Consider the following 24137-nt stretch of genomic DNA (forward strand, 5'->3'; position numbering starts at 1 on the left):
CTTGGGGAGAAGCCTGGACATCTGGGCCTCGCTTGCCCGCCCCACCCTCAGGACCCTCACGCTCTCTGCGTTTTGAGAACACCTGTCGAGACGACAGGAGACTTTTCTCCTCTTCTGTCCCCAGTTAGACAAAGCTGCCCAGCCAGCTGGGTCAGCTGACACTCGTGCATGTTATATATAAGTGGGAAGAGCAACTCATCAAATGCAACGGTTTACAATTGCCGGGGATAAAACTATTTTCTTTTCAATCTTCCCTGGAAAGTGACAGATAATAACCAGCCTGGAGATTGTAATATTATTAGGGCCAAAAATAAAATAAAACCCCTTAACTGGTTCCTCTTCCCAAGCGAAGCCAAATATTCTTCAATTCATTTAAATAAAGTGATTGTTTTCCTTGCTCATTATCTTAAATTCGCAGGAAACTGTATTACACTCCCTCCCGCTAAACAAGGGGAACGCCCCGTCCCCCCCAGCCCTGTTGTCTCCCAGTGAAATCTCTAATTTCTGAGTTGCCTCTCGCTTCACAAGCATCCTGCTGAAACCCACCAGCAAGAAGCCAAGCATTAGGAGATCGTCAACCCTCACCCCTTGAATTAAATGAGATAATCTGCACGCAGCACATGGACTCAGCTTGGCAGAGAGTAAAGTGCCCAGTGGAGGTCGAGCGTCACCACTAATAAAATTGCCGCTTAGGGCATCTGAATATCACGAGCTAAGGACATGTGCCCCAGGCAGGTCACTGTTCTCAGAGCCTCGGTTTCCCCTGCTGTGAGATGGGAGCAGGTGTGGCTAGGGTGGGCCCAGAGCAGGGGTCAGCGCTGGCAATGGCACGCCCGCAAGCCCGGGGCAGAGTGGCAGGTCTCCGGGGCTTGGCCTTCACTTGTTCTCTGTGCAGACACAGACGTCCACAGCAGCAGGTGCCAATTCAGCTCATGGGCCCGTGAGTCTAAACTGGACCCCTCTGCCTAGTCCCCGATGACTCTGTGAGTGCTGCTGACCTCTTCCACGCTCCTGCCTCCTCTTAGCTGTTACGGTGACTTAGGCACAACCACGCCCTTATCTGCCCCCTCCCTGTACCTTTTCCCTCTCAATCAAATGGAAATGTCCACTCATAGGGGCAGGGTGACGGTTCCTGCTCAGCGGGGAGTGATGCTTTGTGGGGTTCTTCAGACACAATATTGTAACCCATGCTGTTTGCATAAGCCCACACCCCCCCTTCCCTGTACCCTAAAATTCCTAAAGGACCCAAAGCCAAGAGACTTTTCCTTTGGAACCTACTTGGTGGTCAGACTGGACTCGACTTGAAGTGAATTGTTTGCAAACTAACCTGAGCTGGTGGGAGATTATTTATGGTCTTTATTTATCTCACTTAGTGTTGCCTTCTCGACATTTCAGTGCAGAAATATTTATGTGGATGATTATGGAGTGACTCCTCAGCCCTCCCTGCCCTGAGGCAGGTTATGTAGTAATACACTGAACAGGAGCAACCACCTTCCAGGAGGAGAATGAGGCCTGAGATCCAAAACACAGCTGCTCCCAGGGTCTCCCCTGGACGTGAGGTCGTGTTACCTGCAGGGCAGAGTCTCGCCCTGTGTGTCCTCTGTGGGCGCCTCCTCCCACCTTCCACTCCTCACTGATGCAGCTGCCCTCCCACACACGCATGCAGGTAAACCAGCTGCAGCCACCTGGCTGGACACACCTTGACAGGCCACACACACACACACACACACACACACACACGGACACACACATGCACACATTCAGCATCTCGCCTCCCTTGGTTGCCGCCCACCCCGGGGTGCTGAGTCTCCATTTTAACACCTGCCCCCCTTTCACGTCATCACCCCTTTTCAGGCAGATGTCCATGCCCACCAGGCAGCTGGAAGGACAGCCTCTAGCCCACCTGACACCCACATACTTGTCTTACCCTCTGTGGTGCTGCTGACTCACTGCTCTGCTTTTCACGAGGATTGTTGGCACCACGTCCACACTTCCAGGGATTTTTTTTTAAAGAAAATTTTACTTTTTCTTTTTAGAGTTATTTATTTATGCATGCAGAACTGGGGTGCAGGCCAGAGGTCTTACAGGGAAGGGTAGAGTTCCCAGAAGCAGAGGCCCAGCCAGGGTGCTGTCCAAGGTGCTGGGTCCCCCCCCACCCCCACCCCGACATTTTCTCCAGCAGGTTTTTGTTCTGAGTCATGGAGGTTAAGAACTTGGAGCTGGCTGCTAGGGAAAGGGCTTTCAGTGATTCATGTATCCTTGATGGATCCAGAAGTGGTAGAGGAAAGGAGGAGAGCCCCTCTATTAGACTGTGGACGTGGGAATGACCCAGATATTTATCCTCAAATACTGTGTTTCAGCCTTGGCATGGTGATATCAAGTTGATGTTTATTGGCTACTTGTGTGTGCTAGGATCGGTTCTTAGACCCCCCCCACTACATTAACCATCCCACTACAGCCTCTCAACACTACTATTATTGAGATGGTTTCTATGTATGACGGGTCGGTTATCACCCCTATTTTATAGAGGAGGAGGCTGAGTGTCAGCGGGCCCCTGTAACCTGTTCCTGACCACACAGCAGGTGTATGAGGGAGCTGGACATTGGTGACTCCGGGCGATTCAACTCTAGAACCCAATATTTAGCCATGAGCACATCAGTTATCTAATGTCTTGCAGGGCTGTGGGACATGACCACGGGGTCTCCGTGGTGTCCAGTAAGGGGTGCTCTTTGCTCACACATCAGGGTGAGGAGCTCTGAGGCTCCACCCCCATGGTTGTGCTCTCGCACATAGGTGCCAGCTGACTGTGGGCTCCCTAAGGTGGCCTCCTGGGACAGTAGTGACTCAGCTCCCCATAATGGGCTCAACATGTTCTTGTGGGGAAGGCAGAGGTGCAAGGACAGACGTGGGAATGGACAGGGCAGTATAGTGCCCTTAATTCTCACCTCATTCTGCTGACCAGGGTCTGTCACATGGCTGGAAGGTGCAGAGGAACAGAGGTTGTTTCCTTAGGGGGAGACACTGGATGTGGCTATAAAAAAGGGTGAAAATTGGGGCCATTTTGAAGCTCACCACAATTATAGTCACAATGGGTCCTTCGGAGCCACAGGTTTAATATGTGTGTGTGCCCCTCTGAGAGAGGAGAGGCCACCTAGGATGCTGGTTGCCATGGATCCCACTTTCCGGGAGCTCCCAGTCAATCCGCTGGGGAGACAGAGCACTGTCTTTGTGTCGCTCTGAGGCTGACATGGCAGCCGCTCTCTGCCCTCGGGAACATTCAGGACTAATGGGGAGTCAACTCCTGTCCTTAGGAGAGGCCAGCATGGTGGAGGAGACAGCCTCTGCCTTGGGAGGACCACACTCCTTCTTGGAGAGCTTCCAGCCTGATGGGGCAGACATTGTCTGCACTCAAGTGGGAGTGAGTTGTATAATGGGTGGAGAGACATCCACACAATCAGGAAACAAAAGCACTGAGAATCAGTTAAACCAAGAGAAGCAGGGAAGACAGGAAGGGTGGGCTTCCTGGAGGAAGTGAGGCGTGGCCTTGGTTAAGTGGAAGCGTCCACAAGATAAGGATTAGAAGGTGGGGCCAGGGAGCTGATTTCCCATCTCCTTGGCTTTCTGTGAGCCCTCTGTGTACCCAGCCTGGCCTCGTGCTCAGGACTCTGAGACTCTCCTGGGTTCCCCGCCTCCTCTCTCCGCAGCAATCAATGTGGGGACGGACATCCCTGGACGGAAAAGGAGAGTGTGAAGGGGACGCAGGCCCACTGTGAACCCTGGAGGGAGGAGGAGCAGGGGGAAGTGGAAAGGGGTCACAGGTCCCGCCACTGGAACCTGTTAATTTGCCAAGACCTGAGCTCTCCTAGGACAAGGTGGCCTTCTTTGGGCCACGCCTGGCTCTGCTTGGAGATGGAAGAGTTAATTCTGCAGCCTGGATCCTCTAGAGTAAATGCTACAGCAGCCATGGGTGGAATGCAGCCCCCCGCCTGTTTTTGTAAATAAGATTTTATTTGAACACAGTCATGCTCCTTCACTTTCGCATTGTCTACACTGATCAACAGAAAGTTGAATCTGTGCAGCAGAAACCACGTGGCCCATGGAGCCTGAAATAGTGACTCTCCGGTTCTTTGCAGAAAGCAGAGGTGACCTCTCTGGAATGGGCGCCGCAGAGGGCAGGGTCAGCGTCTGTTGTACTCACTGCTGCATCCTCTGCGCTGCGTGTGGCGGGTACTTAATCAATAGGTGTGAATGCAGGAGTGAGCCCTTGCTGGCCACCTTCCCCACCTGCTGATGATTCCAGACACGTGCCGGGCTCTCCCCTCCCAGCCCCAGGAAGGCGGGAATCCCATTTCCAAACACACCAAGCAACATCACTCCTTTGTGTCATTCTACCATGCCTGTTAGATGAGAATACAGAACCTGACGAGGGCACAGAGACCAGCCTTCATCTTCCCGCTGGCGGAGCTGGCTTTGGGAGCCAGGTCTCCACGCCTGACAGCCCTGAGCTTCCTTTCCATGGTAGCCTGGCTGATCAGCTCTGCAGTTTCCTTCTTTGGATTTTTTTTAGGAAATCCCCAGTTGATGTCAGTGCTAGGATGGGGGGATTAGGGACTCCCGGGTCCCTGGAGACCAAAGTTGAAGCAGAGATGGGCCTGAGGGCAGACTGCCCAAGCTGACCTGTGGTATGTCCAGCAGTGGCCGCCTCCGCCCACAGGGGATGCCCAAAACTCTGTGGTTTGCCTCCTCTTGCCATAAGGAGGTCACCCGCCTGGCCAAAGCGAAGGAAATGACTTGGCAGCTGCTTGCGACCAAGTCAGCTTGTACCTGTCAGGGCTATAAACCAAGGGACTTAGAGGTGGCATCCAGTCTAGCTGGCTGCATCCTGGGGGGTTCCAAAGAGGAGGAAGAGCAGCAGACAGCCACCCCCAGCTCTCTCCAGGAGGGAAGCAGCCACTAGTCACATGTGTCGCAGAGGCAGGAATCCACCCCCACCCGGTAGGCAGTGGGCTCTGCAAGGTAATGGATACCCAGGTTGGCCTCCCTCTTTGCAATGGTTCTAGCATCTTCTGGACAGTGAGCTCTCTGCCTGGCTAATTCAGGGCCGTCTCTTTCCACAGCTGGTCAGTTTTTCTGGATGTCCCAGCTCCTCCACCGAACCGCTTAGTCCAGGAGGAAATGAGCTGTAAACAAACACATCAGAGCATGAGAGGAGCTGCTATTTAAGGCACAAAGGGGCCGGAGCGCTCTGAGCAGGAGAGTCAGGTGGAATTGGGGTGACTGCGGCCTGAGGTCTGTGTCATCTGAGGGTACAAGGGTCTGTGCACTGCTGAAGGACTGGGGAAGTGGACACCAAGTGACCACGTGGGGACTTGCCTGAGGCCTTGGGTTGACCACCCCTTGCTTGTGGAGGCCCCAGACAGTCTTGATTCTGTGTCTTGGGAGACTCCCTGGAGGGGGAGGAGTGATGGTGCCCCCGAAGGAACCCTAAGTTCCTGAGGAGCATCCAGCGCGGGCTCCCTCAGCCCAGGAGCAGCCCAGAGGTTGTGCCCGCTAGGTACCAGCGCTTCGTGGCGTCAGAGCTGTGTCTCCAGTCAGACCGAGGACGCCCCAGAACCAGGGAGGGCAGCGAGTCTGGGGGCGGTGCCAGGTCTCCCGGGTAAGGACTGTCTTGCCTGGCACTATACCAACTGGGAAGGGCCGTCTTTGCCCTCCTCTGGGGATCCCAGGCCTCCCGCCCCGCTTAGAGCCATGCGTTGGGGGAGGGGTGCAGCGGGTACAGAGCAGGGGCTTCCGAAATGCAAGAACAGTCGCTGGGGGACCCCGGAATCTGCCAAGTGCCAAGTCCACTCTGGAGCTCAGCTTCCCACATACATCACCAAAAGGCTTCCAGAATTTCAGAAACATCTTCCTGGTTCTCGAACTCCCGCCACACCTGCACCAGGGGGCGGCCCCCACCGCTCCCCGGTCTCCTCCAGGGTCCGCGCTCCTCCGAGCCGGCCAAGCGGCATCTGCGCATGTGCAGCTGCTGGCCGCTTCATTCCCGCTCTGTGCTCGCGGTGTTCCTGGTGGCTGCATTACCAGCCCTGCAGGGAGCTAAAATGAAGAGATTCCAAGCTCCCTCTGTCCCCCACCGCCCCCCGCCAAAGCGCAGAGGGGTGGCTCCTTTGAAGACCTCGATTAAACAAGAGAAAAAACAATTCCGCGATACCGGCCCCCTCGCTAGGCTCAGGTCCTTCATAATTGTTTTCTTACCCAGCCCCGGATATTCTAGGAAGAATGGCAGAGGATTGGGGGCGGAGGGGCTGGATGACTCACATCCCCCAAGGTTCTGCCTACATCTGGCATCTCCCTCGTCCCTCTCCAGGGTCTCCAGGGGGCTCTGTGCTCCCTAACTCAGGGCAGGGCGCATTAGCCCAGAGCTGGCACACAGTCAGTGCTGGGCAGGGGCAGCCCCCTGTTGTGTGTGAGCCCCTGAACCAAGCCCCCCGTTGAGGCTGCCCAGTGCTAGCCGTTACCAGGAGAGACTTCTGACGAGGCCATGAAGGTCACAGCCGGGCATGCTGCAAACAGCCAGCCTGCTGGCCACAGGCTTCCTGCCCGTGGGGCAGACCCGTGCCCCCTGCAGGGGTGGTCTGTCCACGCCTTCCTGTCAGTGTCTTTCAGAGATTTCAAAAGGAAAAAACTCCCAACCCAGCATCTTTGAGGCTGTCAGTCACAGCTCCCACGCACGGCCCCGGTGTGATTTGATGCACCGCCAGCGTTTCTGCAAATTGCACATCATTCTCCCCTCCAAAGCCGCACCTTTGACTGCTGTAATATTTACCTGACCATGCAAGTAATTTTCAGGCCTCACTTAGCTGGCCGATGAGGTGTGGAGGAAAGCAGGGATGGAGTCGAATTCGGACAGATGCCCTAGGGGGAGCTAAAATGTCACGGGAGGGGGCCCTGGGCACTAAGTGACCGCTCCTCAGCCCACAGTTAGGTGAGGGGATGGGCTTCTGGGCGTCTCTGCCTAGCCCCACCTCACTGCTGCTTACATGCCGCTGGGGACGGGGAGCTCACCACCTGTGGACACCCATTGCCTCTGAGAGCGGCTCTGAGGGTTAGAAAGTGCTGGCTTGACATTCAGGGAATGTCACCCCCACCTACCTGCTTCAGGACTGAGGTAAAATTAGGGAGACCAACGCACCTGAGCTTCCCCAGGACTTTCCCAGGTTTACTGCTAAGTCCTGCCTCCGAGACCCCTGGGGACACCATGGCACCGGGCCTGCGCCCGTCTAGGTGGCCAGCATCCTCACCTGGACTCCCCCTCAGCCCCGGGCCGCCCTGACTCCCCCTCAGCCCCGGGCCGCCCTGCACGGCTGGAGGCTCTCCCTGGGAAAAGCCCATGTCCACTTTCCTCCTCCTCCCGACCACCTCTCCAGACCCAAAGGCTGCCACAGTGTTCCAGGCACCTCAGGGAGGCAGGGGAGAACCAACAGGTAGCAGAGCTGGCAGCTTCTAGAAGGAGCAAGTGTAGTGGGAGGAGCAGGCTTAATTTTTGGGTCAGGCCCACCTGGGCCCCTCTCGGCAGGGTGGGGAGAGGCCTCAGCGTCACTCCTCTTAGTGAGGCAGGTCTGTGTGTTCATGATGCAGATGGGTGCTGAGGGCAGATGGGGTCTCCAGGCCCCCGGGGCCCCCGACCAGCACCAGCTCTGAGACTGAGATGGAGGAGGGCTTCCCCAGAGGCTGGATGCCATGAGGGCAAGTAGCCCGGGAAGGCACTGCATGGACCTGGGTGAGGGCCCGGGCAGGGTGACCGGCGCGAGGCCCAAGGTTCTTAGCTGGCTCCGCCGTTTCTCGGCTCTGTGACCCCGGGCCAGGCACTGCACCTCTCCGGCCTGGCTGCCACGTGTGTCAGCTGGGAGTAATAGAGCCGCTTCTTACCAAGCAGTGGGAGGATTTGGTGAGCAGGTGCGCACACATACTCACGCTCATGTGTACGAGCACAGCACAGCACAGCGGCACCACACCCGCTCCCAGGTCACGCTCACCTCCACGTTTGCCTTACGGCCACGGTGGCATCGTCACAGCGAGGCCGCTGACACCTTGCCTCTGTGGCCACAACAGCTCCTGCTGGCATTTTCAGACTCGGGGCTGGGTGACTGGGAGAAGTCCGGCCTCTGTGGGCTCAGCATGTTGCTCAGCCCTCTCTCGTCAGGGGCCCGTCTGCCCAGGGACAGGCGGGGTGGAGGAGCCAGGGCTCCTGTCTCACTGTCTTGCTCCCTGACAGTAGGGGCCTTTTACTCTCAGGCTGCCCAAGGTCTGAGGATCCTACAGAATGGTCTCGTTTGGGTTAGACATGGCTTCAAGCATCTCAAATGACAGTGATATGTGGAAAGAAACCACAAAGGGGATGGAGCAGGGGTGTAACCTTTTTCTCCTCAGTGCCCAGGTGAGAGCCCTCTTTGACTCAGGGCCTCTGGCCAGGCCTCTTGTCCTCACTGGGGTCTGCATGCATCTCTTCTCCATCAGCATCCAGAGGGATCATTTAAACATCAAATCAGGGCAGAAACCACCCCTGTTTAAGATCCTTTTGCATCTTCCCATTGTAGCAACTCAGCCTCCTTGCACCAGTTTTTAAGATCTTATGTGATATGACCCTGGGTAGCTCCCTTAACCAAGGGCCATCACTCCTTGTTCATTCATTTCCACCACTCCAGCTATCATTCCCACCTCAGGACTTTGCAGCTGTTCTGACCCCCTGTGACATTCTCTTCCCCCTGGGCTCTCCGAGATCAGCTCTTTCTTATCACTCAGGTCTGAGAGAAGCCTCTTTGGCCTGTTACAGAATCTCCAGGTCATTGTCTGGTTTCCAGTTCTCTTACGGTGGTGATCAAACCTTGAAACCACCTTGCTCTTTGTAACTTACACGATCAGTCTCTCCTTGTGCAAGGTACACTCTCTGAAAGCAGGGGCCGCATCCCTAATAAACAGGTTCAGTCCAGAGTGGCTGTGACCATCACTATTTCATCACTGTCCCAATGCTGGGGGGAGGCAACAGCACCCCCATTTCACAGGTAGGAAGACAGGCTCACAGAAGCTGAGTGAATGGGTGAATGCATTTGCCTGAAGCTGAGCTGGGATCGGGACCCTAGTTTGTCTGATTCAAAAGCACGCTTGCTTCTTTTTTTAGTCACCCTACAAGTAAAATCCTTGCTCTCTGGGGACAAGAAAAGCAGAACACTACCAGATCTATAATGAAAAGCAAATGGGATTTTTTTTTTTTTTTGGTTGTAATAACACCAAGTGTTCGTTCAAAGCCAGGTAAAGATTTCTTTTTTAATATACTGGGTGATTTTTATTGGACATTTTCCTTGTAATAGGAAACAGCATCATACTCTTTTATTTGCTCTCCCCCAGAGGAAATAAACCAGCCCTCTCGCTGACCTAGTGGGCAGTGGGGACACCCCCACACCCTTCACCAGGACCCCCGTTGTCACCTTCCCCCCAGGAACCAGCACCTACATCTGGCTGTGGCTGACGTGGGTCTGCTCTGTCTCAGTCTGCTGCTGTGTGTCTTGGAGCAAGTTGTTCAGCCTCTCTGTGGAACCTGCCAGGTCCACCTCAGAGAAGATTCCGAGTCTGAAGTGGCCTAACTCGGTGGAAATAGTTGCATTTGTGTTTGCTTCACACACTTTTGCCCCTTTATTATGCTGGGGCTGGGAGACATGGTATTGAACAACATGGCCCAGACCTGCCGCCTCCAGTTTTCAGCCTGACAGTCCCAGCAGTGCTTCTCATGAAGCCTCAGCCATGCTTCTTGCTCACCACTGTAGTCCCTGTGCTTAGCTCCAAGCTTGCCTCTTAGCTTGGACTCAATAAATAAATATGTACAGATGCTGGTATGTGGGGGGGGGCATAATGGGGAGCAAGAGAAAAATGACTGAAGTCTCCCTGGAGATATTAGGGAAAGCTTTTGAGCTCAGTCATAAAGAATAGCTCAGAACAAGACAGGCAGACAAGGGCTCACTGTCCAGACCAGGGCTGGCTACCTATGGCTCACTGTGAAATCTGGCCCACCACCTGTTTTTGCAAATAAAGTTTTATCGGAACATAGTCACATCCATTCATTTGTTCATAAATGATCTGTGAATACTTCCACACGACATAAGCAGAGTTGATTGGTTGTGCCAGTGACTGCACATTCTAGAATATTTACAATCAGAGAAAGCTCTCTATGTCCTGATTCAGAGAGGAATGAAGTCATTGAAAGGCCCAGAGGCCTATTGCTTTTTTAGAAATAGGACTGGCTACTTCATTTGCATCACCCACTACAATGTGAAAAAAGCAGGGGAGTGGGGTGGGGAGGGTCCTCTCTTTAAAAATGATCACAAGTTTCAAATTCCAAGATGGCGCCAGCAGAGCATCAAGCCAAGTGAGAGGCCTTCCCAGCACAGGGCCCTGATGGCAGGCCAGTGGAGGCCCCAGGAAAGCTCTTTGCTGGGAAGCCGACCTGGGAGCAATTAGCGGGAAGAAATCTCAATCCTGGTATGTTGGCCTCAGAGATTCCGAGTCCTAAGCAGACCTCCCAGGAGAGCCAGTTTCTGGACCTACTTTACTCCCCAAGCCAAGCTGTTCAAGAGGATCAGCCTCCCTTTCCTGGAGCCTGGCTGTGGTGGAGGCAGAGACGGGCCCAGCCCTGTCCACTGTGAGGCCCACTTCGGGGCTCGGACGTGAGGTGGTCGTGGGAGGAGATGTGATGAGCTAATGGGAATCTGTTTCCCAGGCGTCTTCCGGAAGCAGCGGGGACACTGGGCCACTGCTCAGCTAGGGGACGCCCAGTCAAGGGAGAGGGTCTAATGGGCCTCCCAGCTAGGCAGCCCGCTGTGCCCTGGACTAAAGTTCATGCCCTCCGTCCCTATGCTGGACACATCCTCTTGGCCCTTTAGCCCCACGTGGTCACCTTTCACGTCCTCCCTGGTGCTGGGAGGTGGACCTATCCTGGTAGCACCCGTGGGCCTCCCTGCCCACTGGCCTCTGGTTGTACCTGGCTCCTGGGGGGGGGGGGCGCCAGCAAGAAAAGGGCAAGAAATGGGCAGGTGGGTGGAAATGAGATCAGGGCCTTCTCCCTTCCTCAGGCTCCTCTCGCTCCTTGGGCCTTAGAAGGGCCTCAGAGGCCCTGCCTGGTGGCGCAGCGGATTAACGTGCAGCACTGCAAGCTAGCGGCAGCCGCCTCACTGCTGATTCGGTCCCCAGCCCCAGAGGTGACCCACAGGGCACGGCAGACCTCTCCTGTCTCCCCGCTGCTCCCCTCAGCAGTGTGCTTCCTGGATGTGCCTGTTCTGCTCCCCACTCACTCTGGTGAATCCTCTCACCGCCCCTGCACCTCTGGCCTGTACCCCAGTTCTGTATGCATAAATAAATAAATCTTTTTTAAAAAGGCCTTAGAAAGGCAGCCCCTCCCCCATCCCTGCCCCATCGGCCCCTCAGCCCTGCTCACACTTTTGCAAATCTGGTGTGGAAGCTTCCTGGTCTGCTCTCTGCCAGGACCATCTTCCTGCCATCTTCCCCCAGCACGGGGCTGCAGGCAATAGGGGGGGGGGGGAGATCGGAGGGGGTTGTCGCAGACACCCCTCCTCCAGGGCAGGGAGAACCAGAACGCACAGCTCTGCTTCGCCACCGCCGTGTGCCAACCATCCCCTGCGCTGCTGCCTAAAACAACAGCTATTTTATTATATCGCACGATTATGCGGGTCAGGGATTGAAGCAGGGGCAATTCTAATGCTTTGAATGGTGTCAACAGGGGTCACTGAGTAGTATTCAATTGGCAGCTGTTCTGGTCTGCGAGGGTCACGGCAGCCTCACCCTGCACAGGCCCAGCTGCAAGGCTGGGCTGGTGCCCCCCCCCCCACGGGGCCTCCTGCAGTGCGCAGACCGGAGTGGAAGCTTCCGGCCGCCTACAGCTCAGCCTGGGAGCCAGCCCACTTCTGCCACCTCAGCATATTCCCTCGGTCACAGCCGTGGCAGATGTGCCTGGGTCCCGGGGTGGGGAGGGCCACGGTGTCCATCTCTCGGTGTGGGGGTGTCAAAGAATGGGGCACCATCTTAATCTATGGCACAGTTGTCCCCCAATTATCCTTACCTTCTTCATTTACTTCATTGTCTGAGGCCATATTCACCCTGTGGCTTGTGTTAATTTGATAGACCCTGGAGTTTTTGTTTTTTAATTAAATGACTTTGAACCTGCATAGCTTCTCCTTGTCAACCCCGGTTCCGCGGCTGCCTGCCGTCTGCCCGAGGCTCCCACTCAGGCTTCTAGGGCCCAGATCAGCAACCACAGGGACACGCCTCGCTGCTAGGGACAGACAGGCATAATCAAGACTTATCTGTTATTCAGTTCTCCCGGGTCAACAGGAAGAAATGTTGGTCTGGCAGACCAACATCTGGGGCATTCACAACATGGGTGATCCCAAAAATGTTGGTCCACGGGGAGCTTTTTCAGGGATCCCCAAGATGAAGGGAACAGGAAAGAGCCCTGGACGGGAAGACCCAGGTGATGTGCTTCTGTCACTGCGTTGCCCGGGTGACCCTGAACAGGGCCCTGCCCCCTGCGACCTCTGCCTCATGTGGGCGAATAGAAAGAGCAGGAGGACATGGAGTCCTCCTGAGTTTGAACCCCAGCCCGACACTGGCCTCAGTTGCTTCCTCTGAAGTACAAGGTGGCGGTGAGCACCCCAAAGGGCTATGTGCACAGGCTGGTACCCTGCAGGCACACCTGGGTATCCTGCCGCTGGTGCTGACCTGGGGCTGAAGAACCCAAGTCCCAGGCTGAGATGACACCCCTCCCTGGCTGAATTGGACTGTCAGGCAAGCAACAGGAAGAGAAATAATTGCCTACCAATAAAAAAAAACATACATTCGAATGTTCTTAGCTGTTGTATGTCTAGCAGAGGCAAGCTGAAACTGTTCAGGTGTCTGTTAACAAGAGAATGGCTAAAAAAAGTATGTTATCACTATCTGTGGAATAATCTAGGGGCATTCACAACATGGGTGATCCCAAAGATAGTCTGGGAGAAAAGCACCTTCTCTAAAGACTGCGTTCTGTATCATTCTGTTTATATGACATGTCAGAGAAGAGGAGAAAATGCATGGAAGAGTGAGAGAAGTGTTTCCCTCTAGTGACTAGAAGGGGTTCCCTGGGTTGCTGGGACATTCTGCATAGAGAGTCGGGGCTGCACAAAAGTGAGAGCATTTGTCAGACTCACTGAGTGGCACACTTGGCATTTGTGCATGTCATCGTATGCAAATTTTACCTGAAAAAAAAAAAGCATTGCAAATAACATTGAAAACTAGTTAATGATATAAATGCTGAAGCATCTGGGAGTTAGGTATACGACTTATTTGGGGGAGGTGGGCGGATATAGGGAGGAACAAGAGAGGGATGAGATAAAGCAAGAGTGGTCAAATGTCAATTCCAGAAACTGGATAATGGTAGATGGTGTTCGCTTTAAAACTCTCTTCTGTAGGCTTGAAAATGTTCATAATCAAACGCTGGGGGAGTAGAACAGGAAGCCAGGCAGAGGGGACTCGCTTGTGCCGGGCTGCAGTCTCACAAACTTTCCCACTGGTTTGGGGAAAGTGAAAATCGATTGTGAAGAGGAAGCAAGGCAAGGATTATACTTGCTGGGCTGGATCCCAGCGAGGCTGCAGCCCATCCACCTCTGGGAGACGCTCCCCTCTGGAAGGTTCAGAGGTTCAGAGAGCGCTGTCCAGAGTGCTGCCCTGGGGACTGAGGACGCAGAGCCCTGAGCAAGCAGGGGCCCCTAGGGAGCTGGCAGCAAGGGCCAACACCCCCACCCTCCTTCTCACTGGCATGTGCTTTCCTGAAAAGGGCTTCCCAGGCGCCTAATCTGCTGTGACCCCCCACCTGCTCCATCCTTCACTCTGTTTTAATTGTCCGTGCGACACCTCTCGCGATCTGATACGTTTCTTCGATCTTCTTTAATTTGATTTATTGTCTATCTCCTCCCACTGGCACATGAACTCCAGCAGAAGGGGGACCTTGTCTTGCTCACATTTCCCGCCCCCCTGCACCTGGGACAGTCTCTGGCACACAGTAGGGACATGGTGAACCTTTGTTGAAGGGAGGAATAAATGGACAGAGTTAGAGAAGCTCCAGTGGGCCCCCCCCCAAGTGCAGAATCTGCCCCAATTTCTCATTGCAAACCCCCCTCCGTGGCATAGCAGGAAGTGAGCTGAGGAGATCCATCATCTCCACCCCATTTAGCAGATGAGGAGACTGATGCTCGGAGGGATGGTGGGCATTTCCCGCAGCAGCTGGCTGTTGTGGCTGAGCAGAGATGGAGTCCTGGCCCCCTGGCTTCCAGCGCTCCCCCTCTCCTGTAGGCTAGGGGAGCTCATGGTAAAGTGGGCATCCCAGGGGCATCCACCAGGCTGGGCTGCCGGCAATGCCATATGCAGATCGCCATGGGGAGCCCTGCTAGCCCAGAAGTGCTGGGCACCCTCCCCTTGGTTAGCAGGTGGAGGTCCAGTGCAGGCTGCCCATGGCCATGTCCCCTGGAACCTGGCAGCTGATCTTGCTGCCCAGGCCCAATGGCCAGCAGCACTTGTCAGTTGTGTGGGGCCGGGCAGACTGGCAGAGTCCCTTCTCCAGGACGAAGTGCCCCACCTGGTGCCTTGGTCAGCCAGACTGGGCTGTGATGACCTCTTGCTGGACACAACTGTCCACCCAGATGGGCTCACTGTCGGAGCCCCTGGCACTGACTCCTGATGGGACTTTGAGGTGGGGGTGTCTCGGGCAGTGGTTTGGGTCCTGACAACAAATATGCAGCTATAGGGATCAGACAGGACTCAGCGGTGCCCCACCCCACGCATCTGGCCAGCCAGTTCCTAGGATCCAAAACTCAACCTGCAGCCTGAAAGCCAGGCTGGAGGAAAGGCCTCTCCCCAAGCCCGGATCCCCTCGCCCTACATGCATTTTCCACCTCAGCCAACGGGATCTTCCTGACCTAGAGGGAGCTGTCGCTGCCATACTTGAAACCTCCTATGGGTTCCCACTGCCCCCATCAAATAACAGCCAAAAAAACACATGTCGTAGCTGCCAGACTAAGCACTTCCCAGTGGGTAAGTGCTGCGGTGTCCTTTCTAAGAGCAATTTCACCCTCCAACAGCTCTGGGGTGGTCCTTGTGTTATCCCCGTTTTATAGATGAGGAAACAGAGGCAAGAGCTGTTCAAGTAACTTGACTTTGAATTAGATCTGAAGCTAAAGGTCTGGCTACCTCTCGGGAACCCAGATGCCATGGCCGGAGGTCGTCCAGCGTCTCTACATCCTTGCTGTCCCTCCTGCTTCTTCCCTGCCAGCCCCTGCAGTGTGGGCTTGGGTGGGGGGCATCGGAGATGGGGGAGACCTCAGAACATCCCATCTGGCAGAGTCTGGGGTTCAAGTGGCTTGGTCCTGGCTCATGGACAGTGGACACCAGTCCGGCGGTAGGAGATGCAAGGAGGCAGGGCTGGCCCGAAGTGGCCTCCTGGCCTGGCATTTCTCAGATATAGACCCACCCAGGAACCCCCTCTCCAGCCCCTGTCTGGTCTAGGGAACAGGGTATGTAAAAGGACCATTCTGTGGGTACTGACCTCACGCACATACACACGTTCACACGAGCTGGCACCACACCCCTTGACAGGCTCACACACAATCTCCCTTACGTACCCCTCAAGCTGCATGTCCCCCAGACACCTAGAACTGCACCCGACACGGCCATCCCGTTCACACACGTGCACCCTCGCATGCAGCCTGCACGTCCGTCTTCTCACCCCGCTGCCACCTATAAACACCCACCACACCCACGCGAGCTGGCCCCACGCCCTGTGCTCACACCAGTTGCACATACACCTCCACACCTGCCCAAGCACCTGCCCCCAAGCCAGCAGCCCTCTCCTGCCTGCCACTCTTACCAGTTCCCAAGCCCTGAGCCTGCCCACACCCCGCCCCTGAACTGCTGTCTGCCATCGCACCGTAACCAGATGAGACAAGGCAATTTATGACACCAGCTGTCTCTGTCAAAACTGGATCCCACACACACACACAGGGGAAGCCAATTACCCCGGCCCGGCGCTGCCAGGAGCCGGGCTCACCAAGGAGACAAGCCGGGGAAGATCTGGCAAGAGGATCTGGGGGCACAGGTTAGAGGACGCCCCCCTCCTCCAGATCCTTGGGGATCAGGCGCCCTCCTCCCCCAGATCCTGAGAGAGCTGCCCTCCCCGCTCTGTGCTCCACTGGCCCAGCTCCCAGCCAGGAGCAGCGGGGAACAGACTCAGGGTGGAGGACAGGTGGGCAAAAGGTCTGGGCGGAGCGGTCCAGGGTCACCATGACAACAGGGAAGCCAGGAGCATGGCCACGCCCCTCCCCTTGCACAGCAGGCCAAGGGAAAGCTGCCTCCCAGGCCCTTTCACCTTTCATTTCTCTCCCCTCTTCCTGAGCAGGCGGCCTCTTCCCTCTGCCTGGAATCCGCTTCCTTCCTTCCTCCCACCCAACCCTAGTCCAACCTTGCCAAGTCACTTCCTATCTGCATCTGGGAATCAGACCCAAGTTCAGGTCTCTAACCTCTGGGCCTTCTCTGTGCTGTTGCACTGAAATAAAGATGTCCGTGTCTGTGAAAGGGCTGGCTCGTTCCCTGCGGAGCAGACTCTGCTCGGGGAGGCGCAGGCCCCACACAGCATAGAACTGTGCCCGGCCCTCCTGGCCTTGGTGCAGCTCAAAGAGCAGGAGATGGGCTGTGGAACGCCGCCCCAGCTGCTTCTGCTTCTCCGCCTCATCGCCCTGCCCACAGTTGTACCCCCAGAACCAGGCACCGCTTCTGAAACAGGCCCATCAGTCAACAAGTGCTCGCCTGCTCCGATGGCCAGAGCCCTGGCCCTGAGGGCTGGGCCGCCTCGGGCCTTCCTGAAGCCCTGCAGTGGGCACACGGGGCGCGGGGGACGGGGCAGGTTCCTGCATGTGCCCTTCACCTCCCGGGACAGCGCTAAGGGGAAACATTCTCCAGGACGCATCACAGATATTCCTTTCGTGATTCCAATACCCTTGGGGCATAAGTTCCATTAATATCCACTTTTTACTAATAAGGAAATAGACTAAAGACCATCAGGCACCTGGCTGAGATCCCAGGGTCAGAGGGTGACAGGGCCCCTTGCAGCGATGAGGCTCCTTGTGCAGCTGCAGGTTCCAGCCAACAGGAGCCACCTGCATTACCTGATTAAATGTACCCACCTCCCCCCAACAATCCCGTAGGGCGGCATGGCCCTTGCCCAGCGGGCCTTCAGGAGCCAGCCTGCCTGTGCTGGGATTTGAACCTGGGCCGCCCTGATGGAGAGCCCAAGCACCAGCCACTCTTCCATGTCTAATCAGTCCATTAAACTCTCCTTGCAAACCCTCCTTCTCGCTGCCCAGCCACAGAGACCTCAGCTGCTCCATTTCCAGGAGAGCAAATTCTTTCCCGGCTGGAGAGGAGTTGGGCTAATGTAGGCAGGCAATTTAAACAGCTCCGGCAAAATACACCAGCGGTTCTCTGCCACTATTACACTTTCCAGCCGCGGCGGGATTGGCCCATAAGTGGGATATCAAGTTTATTACAGCTATTTCCAACCTGTAATTGGTTTTGTGGAACACAAAGAGAAGGAGTTTGGGAGGTGGGGGAGATGATTTTTTCCCCTTTTCTTTTTTTTCCTCCTCCGATGACAGCACCCAGGGACTTTGGTGAGGAAGCTGGAGTTGGAGGCTTGTTTGTTTTTAAAATGAAGCCCCCGGCTGGCAGCAGGCATTGGCACCACCGGCTGGCCTGAGTGGGTTCACCAAGTTTTGGTGACTCCACCTGAAGAGCCGCCCAGCCTGGCTGGGGCCAGACTGGCTGGTGGGGGACGGTCAGGTCCCGGCTCAGGTCTGGGCAGCGGCTTGAGCCCTTGTGGGCAAGGCCAGGGAGTGAGGAACTGTGGGTGGTCTCCAGGGCCATCTGTTCTCAGGTCAGAGCATTATGGGATCAGAATACTCAGGAAATGCCCCAGATTTCCTCATTGAGCAGCCAGGGGGACCGAGGCCTGGAGCGGGAAGCGGAGGAGAAGCAAGCGGTGAGGGAGCAAGCTCGGCCCCTCCCAGCATGCTCAGGCCGGGCGCTCCCTGGGCCATCTTGGCCGAGATGTGTCAGCAGCTGGGGGAGAAGAGCCCCCACTCCCGAGCAGCGACAGTGCACCTGCTGCCTTTGTCACTCCGCCACCGAGACGGACCTCTGTTGCCCAGAGCAGCAATAACAGAGGCACCCAGTGAACACTCCTCCCACAGTTCCATGCGCTGATGTCTGTGTCATTATCAGGCAGCATCAGTGCCAGGTAGAGAGGAAGCCATCACGGTCAGGTCACCACCATGTGCCCAGCAAACACTTGGGGCTCTTTCTGGGACTGTAGTGGTAGATACCCAGTTCTCACGCAAATGCCTTACCTGTGAGGAACGGAGGTTAGAGACCTCTGCACGGTCACACGGTTTTAAGCTGAACGTGCCAGAGCTGGCACTTGAATCTAGGGTTGTATGACCCCCCCCCCACAGCTTCTGTACAGGTTGCTGCATGGGGCAACCCCCATGCCCAACCTCAAATACACCCCTCATTCCTCTCTTTTCACATCATCCATCCTGAGGGTTCTGTTGCCCCAAAGCCCTGGATGCTCCCTCCATCATGACCTCAGTTCCTTTATCTGGAAGATGGGTGGGGAGAGGCCTCTGCGAGGAAAGCCCACTTAGCCAGCACCACCCTTGTGGTCGGGCGCTGGGAGCCACTCTGGAGCCCCCAGACCTGAGAACCCAAAGACAGGATGGAGGCGAGGACTCAAACGGTCACGCTCCGCAGAGCTGCTAGGACTCAGGTTCTGCCAAACACGTGCACGGCCTCCTCTCCCTGGCTCGGGGCGGGGTGCCCTGTGCATGGCAGGACACTTCCTAGTGGTGGTGTCAGTGCTGGGGTGTCTGGGCGAGAGTAGCCGGATCTTGCTGGTTCCTTCTATGCATCACCGCATGTTGGGGGGGGGGGGGTCAGAAACTACCTTTCCAGCTGGGGCCGGCGGCTCCTACCAGGAATCTTGTGTGTGTGTGTGTGTGTGTGTGTGTGTGTGTGTGTGTGTGTCGGGGTAGGGAGGTAGACCCAGCAGGTTGCCCTGGGGCAAGTCTCAGTGCCCCCCCCCATGCCTAGCCCAGAGGAGGAAGTCAACTCATTTATTTGTTCATTCATTCAACAAACGTTTATTGAGTGCCCAGCTCTGGGGACGGCAGTGAGCAACTGTCCTAGGAGTAGCTTATGCTCAAGGGTCTATATATTGATTCACTGAAAACTCTGTTGAATGAGTGAGTAAGCACCAGTCCCTCTGGGGGAGGGAGAGCCCCCACATCCGCAGGCTTGGCCGTCCCGAACGGCACGTCTTCTGTCCTTACTGGTTTTGTCATTCTGTCTGGTGGTCACTACCTAGTGGGGGGAGTGTCGTGGCGCCCCTGGCACCGGCCTGCCTCCGGGGGAGCTCCCTCTTTGGGCTGAGAATGTGACCACCAGGGTTATGTTAGAGGAGGGTCTCTTCTCTTCCGCCCACCCTGCCTGCACACGCCCCTCTCCAGGCACCCTCTGGCTTCTCAGCAAGAAGGGTTCTGCTCGGCAGCCTCAATCCTGAAGGGTAGAAAGGAACACAGAAAAAGAGGTCACCCCAGAAAGTGTTAGTGTGCATAAATGGCCATCTCAGCTGAGAGCTTCCCACACACATATCCAGGTGATCCTTGCAAGCTTCAGCTCAGTCTCTCCTCACAGAGGATGAAAGTAGTTCACCATTTCACAGATGGGAAAACTGAGACCCGGATGGGATGATTTACTCAGGAGCAAAATGTTAAGAATTTGGCTGGGGGATAGAGGAAATCAATCTCGCCTCTTACTTAAAAGCTCTCCCTTGGCAGGGAGAACTAGGCAGGAGCTGACATTTACGAAGAGAGCCCACCTCCGGGAAGTCTTCTGTGATCACTCCTTCCTCCAAATGAAATCTTGGCTCTTCTGTGGGCCTCAGGTAGCACTTGACAAACACCTGTTGCTACAGCCACCTGACTCTGGCCACTCAGCTAATTGTGGATGCACCAGATTGTGAATAAGCTGGTGACTGGTGGTGACCACATCTGAAATCCATGCCTGTCTCTCCCCTGGGCCTAGTACTGTACCTGTGAGTCTTAGGCCTGTGGAAACATTACCAGCTGTCTCCCAGCCTGCTGAGCCTGCTGCCCTGGACCAGCCTGTGGTCTCTCCCACCCCCACACAGCCTCTGTCTTAGAAGCTGCCCCACCCAGGACCAGGGGTAACCTCCTTGCAAATCCCCGCTGGCCTGGGACCGAGAGTGGACTCAGAGTTCATGCCTTTCTTGTGCCTTCCCAAGGCTGAGGTCAGAGGCCCGCTGGAACGGCCTCTGTCAAGAGTGGGATGGAGATGAGTGCCACCCCCTCCCCTCCGCCCATGGGGCCCACGAGGCCGGTTAAACGGAAGCTGTTATTTACTCCCCCGGCTGACGGGGAGGCCCCAGACAAGGGCCCCAGAGAAAAAGATGTCAATAAAACCAAAGGAAAACTAGGTGCGTCCTTGAAACCCCCGTCCCTGGGCCAGAAACAGCGATTTACGACTCAGATAATTCTTCGGTGCTTTATCTAGGGTGTGGGGGGATGTGTGTGCGTGTGAGGTACGGGTGTATTTTCCTAGTAATAAAACCCTCAGTCCCGGAGAATAAATTTGAGGCGACAGTTTTACTGACAGATTTTTTTTCTCCTTTGTATAATAAAAAAAATGGAGTGAAATTCGAGATTGGGAGGATAAGAGCTCCCGCATTTTAGGAGGAGATAAAAAAGCAGTACCTGCAGGGAGGCCAGGCCCCAGGTAAACGGTCAGGATGCGGCGCTTTTATGACTTTGGGAGAAAATTCCTCAAACCTTCCCCGGGTCTTGGGGTCTGTCTGGTGACGCCACCGCCGGGGTCACGGGGGTGAGCTGCCAGGTGGTGTCCACACAGCCTTTTCCTGTCTGGAGGGGGTGGAGAGATAGAGAGGGCCCAGGAGAGCCCTGGGGTGCAGCCTGAGTGAGCCCCATCACTTCACCTCCCTGAACCTCAGTTTCTCCACCTGCAGAACTGGAACATTAGTGTCCACCCTGCTTACTCGCTGGTGCAAGGTGATGTCTCTGCATGGCGCTGTGGCAGGGGGCCAGGTAACTGTTGGAGGAGTGGGTAGGCATCCTGTGTGGCTTCCCTGTCTCTTACTGTTGGCCGTCTCAGCTGAGAGCTTCCCACACACATATCCAGGTGATCCTTGCAAGCCTCAGCTCAGTCCCTCCTCACAGAGGATGGAAGTAGTTCACCATTTCACAGATGGGAAAACTGAGGCCGGGATGGGATGATTTACTCAGGAGCACATCCAGTGCCAACCCCCACTGCAGACGTGGGTGAGGTTCCTGGGAGCGACACCCTGACTTAAAGGTCCTTTGCGCCTCTTCCCCCTGCTTCCCTCGCTCTCGCCACCCCGGCTGGGGAGGCTGACTTGCAGACGCACAAGACGAGACACAGAATGCGGCATCTTTCCTCTGGCCACACAGCCCGCAGAGGGCAAGCAGACGCAGCGGAGAGCCTCGGGGGGCCTGGAGGGGACACGCAGGGGCCAGATGGCAGGGGGGAGCCTGCAGCGGGGGTCCCACTCCTGAGCCCCTCGATCCCAAGCTTGGAAAGATCTTACTATCCTTCTGACCCTCCAGCCAGGGTTTCCTGGCTGATCAAGCCTCTGTTCCTCTTGATGAACTTGCCCCTGGGGAGGGTGGCCCAGACTGATATGGCCCATGCCTGACACACAGCTGGCATGGACTGGCATGGTAAATGGCATCAGTAAATGCTGGCTGGACACACTGATTCTGCATCCCTAAACCAGGGGCCACCACACATAGGCCCAGAGGGGCTCGGCTGTACCCAGGGCTGGTCTCCCCTAGAAGACGACAGCAGGTGCAAGCTCTGACCCCTGGAGAGTCAGGCCAAGAGCAGGACACGCAGCATCACCAGCACTGGGGGGATCCCGGCCCCGCGCCCACCGCCGTTCCAGCCCCTTCCCCTGCCTCCACCACCAAGCCGCAGGGAGTTAATTCCACTTCTCCAGGCCCAGGCGAGAGCCTCCCTGTCGCAGGCTGTTAGCGCGGAGCCCAGCTGAGCAGCGAGAGGCTGCAAGCTCCCAGTCTATAATAGAGTTGCTGAGACAAGCGGAAAACTGCAGCCGAGTAAACAGATAAATAATTGAAACAGTGACAACACATACCTTGCTGCTTTGTGGAGTAACACTTTCATTAGCGGCAGGCAGCACGGCCTGGGGAGGCGGCGGGTGGCCGCGGGGAGCGCAGGACTCTTGGGTCCGACTTTTAATCAGCCGTGACCAGCTGGGCACCTGGCTGCCTTTGTCTGCTGCGGCAGGCTTTAGCCTCCCCTCCCGCGGCCCCTGCCAACTCTGGCCCTTCATGTCCTCGGGGAAGATGGGCACCGGGCAGACCCCTCCCGGTCCGTCCCAGGGCAGCCAAAGCGGGGCGAGCCCCCTCGCTGCTCCCTTTGCCTGGCCCCCCAGGAGTAGATTGGGTTCTCCCCAGGTCTTCCGCCTCCACGGGTGCCGCTTCTTAGTCCTCGCCCTACTGGCAGAGAGAGCTGTAAATGGAAACCCAGCCTGTGCCAAGCACACCATCCTTCGCGGGAGCCGAGCTCCTGCCCACTGGGCCCAGTGGCCACTCGGGCACCCACACGGCGTCTCCTCACTCCACTTCTCTCTGCCCCGAGGCCGAGCAAGTGCGCCTCTCGCTGCACACCCACCCTCCGCCCCTCCGCCCCTGGGCCTTGGCACCTGCTGTCCCTGGGCCGGGGCCACCGGCCATTCCCGGGCCGCCCTCTGCAGGATTTAGCGAACCTTATTACAGGGCCCCTTGTTTGTCTCCCCCAGGAGGTCCTGCCCCGTGAGGGCCCCTCCTGTCTCCCCGCGTTCCTTTTCGCCCCTGGGCACCTTTGGGATGTGGCTGCAGCTCTGCAAAACCACTCGCCCCTCTGGCCCTGACTGTGCCCACCCCAGCTTTCTCACCTGGGCCAGGTGGCTCAGTGACGCCACTGTGACGGCATCACAGGTGCATTCGGAAGGGCACCTGCTCAGACGTCAGCAGTCACGTCAGGTCAGCAGAGTGGGGGGCTCGCGGGTTCCAATGACCACTGTGACATCTCTGGGGCCCTGGGGCCTTGGGCTTCTGGCCCTCATCACTCCAGCCCCCCCATCCCCCACAGGAGCAGGCGGCGGGGCTGGCTGAGCGCTCACCTGGCTGCCTCCGCTCTGTTGCAGGTGACAGAAGGCGGCACCATCAAGCAGAAGATCTTCACCTTCGACGCCATGTTCTCCACCAACTACTCGCACATGGAGAACTACCGCAAGCGGGAGGACCTGGTGTACCAGTCGACCGTGAGGTGAGCCCGCGGCCCGCGGCCACTTCTCACCAACCCCAGAGCGCACTGGGGCGCCCAGGGTCACCCTCCAGCAGGGTGGAGACAGCACAGGGGGACCCACTGCAGACGGGGCCCCTGAGGGTCTTGCGGGGACACGCCCCTACTCTGTCGTGCGCGGCAGAGCCTGGTCGCCACCTCGCCAGCAACTCTAACAGGACTGCGGGTATTTTACAAACCCCACTTCCAGGCGGGGGCTCGGAGGCAGAGAGGGTGAGCAGGGGGCCGAGGTCATACAGCCAGGAATGACAGGGCAGGAATGTGGTCAAGTCTGGTGCAGAAAACAGACCCCAACACCCAGGCCCTGGGTAGAAGCGACACGGAATAGACAGGGGAGAGTCCGGGGGGCAGAAGTACTTGGTGTTTCCACCTCCGCCCTTTTCTAGAAGACTCTGAAGTAGCCGACCCCAGCCCAGGCCCTTCCATGCCCTTGTTGTGGGGTGCCCACAGTCCTGCTCCACCCCTGCATTCTCATAGAAGGCCCCATCCTGTGTCAGGCCCTCCTGTAGGACGTCTTCAGACCAGCCTGCACCCCAGCACCCCAGCAGAACAGACCCCACATACAGCTGCCTGCC

At 56.5% G+C, this 24137-nt stretch overlaps 1 protein-coding gene across 1 annotated transcript in view; it reads left to right on the forward strand.

Moving 5' to 3' along the window:
- IGSF21 (immunoglobin superfamily, member 21) overlaps nucleotides 1-24137 on the forward strand; it is a 267753-nt gene that overhangs the window by 186339 nt on the left and 57277 nt on the right. The window contains exon 5 of the mRNA XM_004678549.2: nucleotides 23405-23526. Within this exon, the coding sequence (XP_004678606.2) occupies nucleotides 23405-23526 (122 nt within the window). The remainder of the gene's footprint in view (nucleotides 1-23404; nucleotides 23527-24137) is intronic.

The sequence above is a fragment of the Condylura cristata genome, unplaced genomic scaffold, assembly GCF_000260355.1.
Source record: "Condylura cristata isolate star-nosed mole 26May11 unplaced genomic scaffold, ConCri1.0 scaffold00008, whole genome shotgun sequence".
NCBI lineage: Eukaryota > Metazoa > Chordata > Mammalia > Eulipotyphla > Talpidae > Condylura > Condylura cristata.